Source organism: Anabrus simplex, chromosome 9 (genome assembly GCF_040414725.1).
Source record: "Anabrus simplex isolate iqAnaSimp1 chromosome 9, ASM4041472v1, whole genome shotgun sequence".
Classification (NCBI taxonomy): domain Eukaryota; kingdom Metazoa; phylum Arthropoda; class Insecta; order Orthoptera; family Tettigoniidae; genus Anabrus; species Anabrus simplex.
Genome location: NC_090273.1, coordinates 68,666,913 through 68,674,644, shown reverse-complemented (window position 1 = coordinate 68,674,644; position 7,732 = coordinate 68,666,913). Strand labels below are relative to the sequence as shown.

At 44.0% G+C, this 7,732-nt stretch overlaps 1 protein-coding gene across 1 annotated transcript in view; it reads left to right on the top strand.

Moving 5' to 3' along the window:
• Window positions 1–3,009: 3,009 nt before the first annotated feature.
• The window catches only part of LOC136881311 (uncharacterized), a 39,546-nt gene continuing 34,823 nt past the window's right edge, over window positions 3,010–7,732 (top strand). Inside the window, exons 1-2 of the mRNA XM_067154120.2 lie at window positions 3,010–3,170; window positions 3,283–3,416. Of these exons, the coding sequence (XP_067010221.2) occupies window positions 3,119–3,170; window positions 3,283–3,416 (186 nt within the window). The 5' untranslated portion in view covers window positions 3,010–3,118. The remainder of the gene's footprint in view (window positions 3,171–3,282; window positions 3,417–7,732) is intronic.

The following is a 7,732-nucleotide window of genomic DNA, read 5'->3' as shown; positions in this document are numbered from 1 at the left end:
AATGTAGTGGAATTGGCATAGTTATTTAGAGGATTTCACTCCTATTGTATTGGCAACGCTGCTTCTTACCATGCGGCCTGCACCGGTAGTGGTGGGCGAAACTCTCGTTCGAGATACTCGAGACTGACGTCACCACTCTCGATGCATCTTCGAGATATACGTAGAGATGGGCATAACTCTCGTTTGAGATACTCGAGCCTGACGTCACTTTCTCGATGCGTCTCGAGGCACGCTCCAATTGAACCTCAGCGAGGACAAAAGTATGGTCTTGTACATTACAAGTTACTAGTGTGGGTTCTTGTAATGTATGGAGTTGTACATTTCTGTTCCACAAAAGATTGATAGTCTCTTGTATATTACCAATGAATTGTTACAAGTTTTACAAGTGACGACATACCAATAAACATACTACGTCATAGCATGAATCAGCTGTTTATCTTCGTATTCCATTCGTTGAATTAGATTATGCTTGCCTCATTTATCGTAATATCGTATTTTACTGTAACTTATGCAGCAAAGATTGAAAGAACTAATATTCCTGTGAATTTTTTAATGCTACGATGTTATTTTTTTGTTTATTTCTTTGGTGATAGGAAATTACTCCGTTATTATCACCCATTCTGTTCTTCCGCGATCCTCGCGTATGTTCTACGAGAGTCTAACATACCTACCTTGGTCTGTCATTAGGAATCAGATGTCGCTAATAACGATATTCGGCCTCCAAACTTAATTGTTACGAAATTGCAAACTCTGCATGAATTGTTAAAATGATGTCAAGAGAAACAAAGTTATTCATTTTGAAGGAAATAGAAGGTAGGAAAGATATTCGTTTCGGTGGATTCAGCGAGAGTCTGAAAAAACAAGACAAAATAAATGGTTGGATGGAAATATTTGACTTGGGAAAAGCTCATGGAGCTTTTGAGGGGAAAAGTTGGACGTATGTAAGATATATTTTGCTCATTAATGATTCCAGGAATGTCCTTCTTGGAATATGTTTTTTTCAGTATTTTCAGGCCAACAAACAATTTGAGGAAATTTTATATCATTTATTGCAGCTACCACAGACCGAAGATTTTGCCATCCCAAGTATATCTGCAGTACCATGGTACTGACCACCATTTCCTAGCCAATGTAATGTTGTTAGTAAATGTTGTTTAGCAGAGAGAGATTTATTTCTGTTCGTAGGATATTTTAAGCTATGGCCAATATCTATCAAAAGTTCTTCTACTATATTGTGCTTAACCTAAAACGTTCATTGTATTCAAATACAGTGTTAAACTGGAAGTTTATTCTTTCCCTGTACAGACGATAGTTTTCATTTTCATCACCATCACTATCACTACTGCTAGACCACATATTTATCAAAATGTATCCAAAATAAGCGTATTTAAATAGCACTAGTACATTTATATATTATTGTCCTTTCACTGGTAGAGAATTCTTCTCAATTTGCTAGTAAGTTACAAGTACTAGTACTTTTGTGGAACACGCCTATAAAAATTCACTAGTAATTTGTAAGTATGGAGTAGTAAAGTACAACTGTAGAAAATTCTTTTGTGGAACAGAAACTCTGGTATTTGTACAAGTTACTAGAGAATTTACTTGTAATGTACAAGACCATACTTTTGTGGAACAGGCCCCGATCGCTAATAGAAGTAATTGTAACGTTACTGAATATACAAAATAACCAATATATAATAAAATCTCTTCTACTTGAACACATGCAATATAAACCAATCATAATGTAAACAAACCTGATTACCTCGTGGCCATGTCATCAGATCAGTTAGCTTTGTATCTGTATTGCACTGAAAATAGTACTCATAATAATGTTATTTGTGTTACGTCCGTCCTAAATGCTAGTTCTTGACAGACGCCTGGGTGTGGGAATTATGTCCCGCAGGAGTTCATTAACGTGCTGGAAGCCAACGACATGGAATTGTTACCTTTAAAACAGTAGGTACACTGACAGAACATATTGAACACACTGGGATAAAAATGTACGTGTTTCGACAGAGGGTTATCGCTCTACTCTGTGTTTTGTATTGTACGTTTTGGTTATTACATATTACAGGCTTTGCTTCTCTCGGTTTTGGGTTGTACGTTTTGGTTATTGAATATTGCTGGCCTTTTCTCTGTTGTCAAGGTATTTTAACAGAAATAAGTTTGTTTGCGGTAATAAAACCGAATAAATCATCATTTAATTACCGGTTCTACTCTAAAACGAGCCACCGGAGACCACGGGTACCTTATACCAATATACACAGAAGGTTTCCCTGAACAATTTCCGAAAATTTGTCGATGGAGTTCGGCTTCATCCTGTATATGTGCCTTCAGGTCTGATAATATTGTGGCTGGTCTTGAATGATCCTTTTCAAGGAAACGATCTATTTGTTACCATACTTACATAAAAGTATCGATAGTCCAGAAGGAGACTTAACCCGAGAACGAGTCCCTCTTCGGATACATGCCCACATATAGCAGTATATGCCATTACCGGTATATTTTACTTTCTGTTCAAATTATTACACAACTCGATGCGTCGTAAAAGACATCGCTTCAATAAAATGTTAAAAATATATCACACTCTTCATTACTATTTATTTCACATACCCAGTCCCCGAACCATAGGAACTAATCAATAAAGGATAAAATATGTTTCCTAGCCGAAAATCGAACCCAGAGACCCTTGGACAAAACGCCAGTACGCTAACCATTTCGCCACGGAAGCGGACAGTGGTTACGTAAAATGCAGGAATACAGGTAGGTAAGTTGACCGCGAGTAGATTATAAAGTAGTTGGCATATCGTCATTAGTTGTTATAATGATGTTATTTGCTTTACGTCCCACTAACTAGGTACTTATTAAGGTTTTCGGAGACGTCATTAGTTGATCAACAGGCGAAGTAGGCTATAGTCGAGGGATAACATACCGCATGCGCATGATGTCCCGATTTAAACTTTGAGATAGGATTACGAGTCATGGACTGCATCAGTTGTATCACGCGACCCATCACTACTGCACCGCCAGCACAACAACTTGTACAACTGTCAGTCAAGGCTGGTGGAGACTTCGAGCTAGGTTCGAGTTGCGGTATCAGAAACGTTAAAACTCTAAAATGTCTAGAGCGGCTCGAGCCTTTTTGGCCCGAGGATATACAGTAATTAAAGGTGAGTAGCCTAGTGCAACTATTGACACAAAGAACCACGTAAACTGACATGACCAGTATATCGGAAGCCGACATTTTCAAGAACTCATTGTTATATGATGCATTTTTTTCAGACATGAACGCACAATCTAAATGGCAAACAAGTCTTCAGTATACAAAAATGAATCTCATACCTTTAACTAAAGTATTAATTCCGCAGTTAACGATTGGAATCGCTAGGCTGCTTCTTAAGTATATAACAGCTAAGGTATGTAAATTTTTATTGATTTCTATTTGTTTCAAATTATATGTAATTGGTGCTGTTACTTTCTTTCAGTATGTGTAGCTTTTATCATTGGAGATTTTCCAATGTTTTACCTCAGATGCACTTGCACGTCGTGGTGAAAATTAGGGAATAACCGCATGCGCCAGCGCTACTGGTCATGCGTGACGTCATTGAGGATGCATGCATAGTGAATTTTAGTAGAGAAATGTTTATGTTGGCTAAGCTGCATCGAGGCTCTCGGGAAGCCAATGGCAAGCCGTTCAAGGCCAAGGCCAACTGAAAGTTCAATTCGTCATTCTCTTTGCGGCAGCCGATGCGTACGGAAGCGAAAAGTAACTTTTAGAGTTTGACTATTGATAGTTAATACTTTTTAATGGTTAACCCTTGCGTTTTCGCCTCCTCCATACTTTGTGTTTTATTATCAGATCTGTGACTGGGTACACCGCTATTACGCGAAGCCCATCAAATTATCAAGACAAGACAAAACAATAAATTCGTCAGTCACACCGGAACTAAATATAGCGTACCGTAAATAAAATAATCCGTGAGCAACTTACTGTTGATCGTGTAAGGTTATAACGTGACTTAAATAGGCCTAACCTACATTTTGACGAGAAACTTTCGCAAATTTGATTATATTCCTCCATGACTAGTATATGGTAAAAATTCTTAACATGAGATGATGTATGGTAGTCTATGTTACCTACGATGCATTATAAGCAACTAGTAGATCACCAAAATATTGGTTAGTTTGTTACGGTACTTTTCTAATTCCCTTGCTTTGCTAAAATACGAATAAGGAAATAGGAAAACTTGCTCCATGATTGGTCACTAACCTTCTGAGTGGAGACAGCACCAGTAGGCCTAGAAGATTTTTTTTTTATACGGGGGGGGCCCCGTAGTCCGCTCCCCCGCCGTGACCATCGACTCAATCTACATGGCCTCCGACATGCTATTAATTTCTAAGAAGAAAAGAGATAGCTGGGTAGAGTGGGAAGTGATTCAAGGAGTATCTGCCTGTTTCCATGTCAGACACACTACCAGGCGAGATTGTGTTAGGTATATGGTGTTGGAGTATGGTATTGAAGGGTCAGGGAAAAACCACATAGGCAGAAAGAAGAAAGAGCCTACATGTAAAACCTGACATCTTGTGATAGCACATGCAAGGATGTGGGCTGGAAAAAGACCAGAGGTTGTGTTAGTTAGGAACAGGTAACATGGACAAAATATAAACCCATTCCTCGCCATTCCATCGCCTGGGGATCAGTCCGTCTGGGCACTGCTGTGACTAGCGCTGTCCTTGCCGGCTGCGGAGCCATGCGTCGAGTACCACTAGGGCCTGTCGCACGGCTCCACCTCCTTGGGGTACCTCATACCCAGTCTCCGATCCCGGAGAATGGGGCCGAAGCGGGGGCCTCCTGGAAGGGGGTGGGTCATGGCGCCGGGCCTCCTTCCTCTCTGCCCGCGCCATGGCCCTGTAGACTGGGCAACTGTGGTGGGAGGCCGGGTGGACCCCCGCACAATTAGCACACACCGGCGCTTCTTTAAGTGTTGCGCAGCCCGTGTAGTGGTGATCACCACCACAGCGGTTGCACCTCACTTGGAGTCCACAGCTAACCTGACAGTGGCCCCACCTCAGACAGCGGAAACACTGCAAGAGCTGCTGAGGGGGACGTCTTACTCTCACCTGACTGCCGATACCCGCTGAGGTCCTCTCCTGGTTGGTTCCTCGGTCGGCTGCTGTCCTGGGAGCAGTCCTGGGTTGCGGCTGTTCGGTCCTTTCCTGATGGGCCAGCGTCGCCTTCTGCTTCCTGGTGCGGCATCGTCTTCTTCTTCTTCTTCCCTGGGGATGCTTCTCGGCTGGGGAGGAGGCCTCGTCCTGGTGGCCCTCCTCCCATCCTGGTGACCCTGGGGTGGCTGGTGGTTCCTCTGCTTTGCCATCTGCTTCTTCCTCCTGGCTGGCGGCGGCGGCGTCGGTCGGTGCTAACACTCGACTGCGTTCCCTGTCCTGAGGGGCACACATCGAGGTCTGCAGCTCGACAGACATGCAGGCAGGCTGGCCCTGAGCAGCAGCCTCGGAATGCCAGGGGGCGTCCTTCTCCACTGCTGTGCCGCTCTCCACCATCACGGGCGCTCTCCTGATTTGTGCTCGGGTAACAGGCCCTTCCTGGTAGGCCTGCGTCTGCGACCACTTCGCCTTGGTAGGTGGTCGATGATCCTGTTTGGCGGCCTTGTTGGTCTGCGTGTACTTCGTAAAGCACAGCGGTCCAACAGGGGTCGCGCCATCGCTGCGCTTGGAAGCACCGCCGTCGTCCTCCTCGGTCCTCGGCTCCGTCTGGGTGGCTGCATCCTCCTGGCTGCTGCCCCAGGCATCCAGCTTCTTCCTGAGTCCTGGTAGCCGGGCGACCTGGTACAGTTGGGACACCAGCTCCGCGTAGACCTCGAAGTGGCGTGCGTCCTTAGGGCGGATGATGACCGCCCAGCAAGGGATCACCTCGCCGATGATCTCGGTGATCTTCTCCCCCAAGAACTCAGCGATCACACTGAGGAGATCGATTATGTCGCTCGTTCCCCGGTAGGTGTTCTCCCCCCACTGGTTGTACACCACCATCGACGGGCGTCGAAAATCGGTGGCGTCCAACAACTTGAGCACCGCTCGTAGTTTCGCCACCGCTCCCTTGTGGTTGTAGTCGGACAGTCTCGCTGGAACTGATAGCTTCTCCATCCTGGTCCTCCTGTAAGAAATCCTGAAACAGAAGAAGGAGCGAGCACTGAGAAGTGCTACAGCTCAGACAATGCTCCTTCGAAGATGTACTAATAAGTACAAGTGCCTGGCTGATACTTGAAAAGTACAGAGCGCCTGGCAAGGAGAGAGAAATCGGAGCGAGAGGCACGTACGTCCTTCTGCCTAGAAGAAATACCACAGTCTAATATATACAGTCGCGAAGCTCTGATGGTATTTTTCATCCGAGGCGACTACAGCGCTCCACGTGGCGAGGTAGAGGCAACTTGCTAGCAGACAACAGGGAACGAATTACTACTACAGCCTAAAATGGTCATAACTGCTGAACCATTCATGCAAATAATGTCCTGACAAGGTTATTGTAATCCTTATGAAATAGTGGAGAAAGTCAAACAATTTATTTCGATGAGGAGTTCGAGGATAATATCGAAATATTTATTTAATATTTTTCTTTACCGCGGACTGACCGACCGACATCGAACCTGCCAAGTTGGGTTAAGAAGGCCAGCGCTCTACCATGGTCGGTCACTTGCTTTCTTGGCTTACGCTGCCTAAACTGTCAACGATAGACCCCAAGTGTAAGTGTACGAATTGTAGAGCATAGAAACCTCTACAAGAAAGTCTGTGATGGTATATACCTATTTCGAATCGGTTGCCCTCTAAAAGCAATTTTATGTTATAGTCCGCGGTAAAGAAAAATAACTCCTTAAGATTAAATAAATATTTCGATATTATCCTCGAACTCCTCATGACCATTTTAGACTGTAGTGGTAATTCATTCCCTATTGTCTGTTAGGAAGTTGCCTCTACCTCGCCGTTTGGAGCGCGGTAGTCGCCTCGGGTGAAAAATATCATCAGAGCTTCGCGACTGTATATATTAAGACTGTGACTATACTGTTTATAACATAATTGGTTATGGTATTTTTTACTGGTACGGTATCCTACAGTGTTCAGTGTGTTATATTTCGTGTTTCAACAGGTTAGGAAAACTTTAATGTTGTATTGCATACACTTCTAACACTACAATGTATTTACATTTTTATCTTTTAATTTTTTTTTTTTTTTTACAATTGTCTTTATGTTGCACCGGCACAGATAGGTGTTATGGCGACGAAGGGAATAGGAAAGCCCTAGGAGTGGAAAGGAAGCAGTCGTGGCCTTAATTAAGGTACAGCCCCAGCATTTGCCTAGTGTGAAAATGGGAAACCACAGAAAACCATCTTTAGGGCTACCAACAGTGGGGTTCGTACCAACTATCTCTCGGGTGCTAGATTTAACACAAGAACAGATAGGTCTTCTGGCGGTGATGAGATAGGAAAGGGTTGGGAGTGGGAAGGAAGCAACTGAGGCCTTGAGGTGGTGGTGATTATTACTTTAAGCCGCACCGAGCTCGATAGCTGAAGTCGCTTAAGTGCGGTCAGTATCCAGTATTCGGGAGATAGTAGGTTCGAAGCCCACTGTCGGCAGCCCTGAAAATGGTTAAATTGCACAGCGTAGATGGAGCGCGCTGTTGCGAAATCGACTCGTGAAGATCACGCTCGAGTGTGACTCAAAC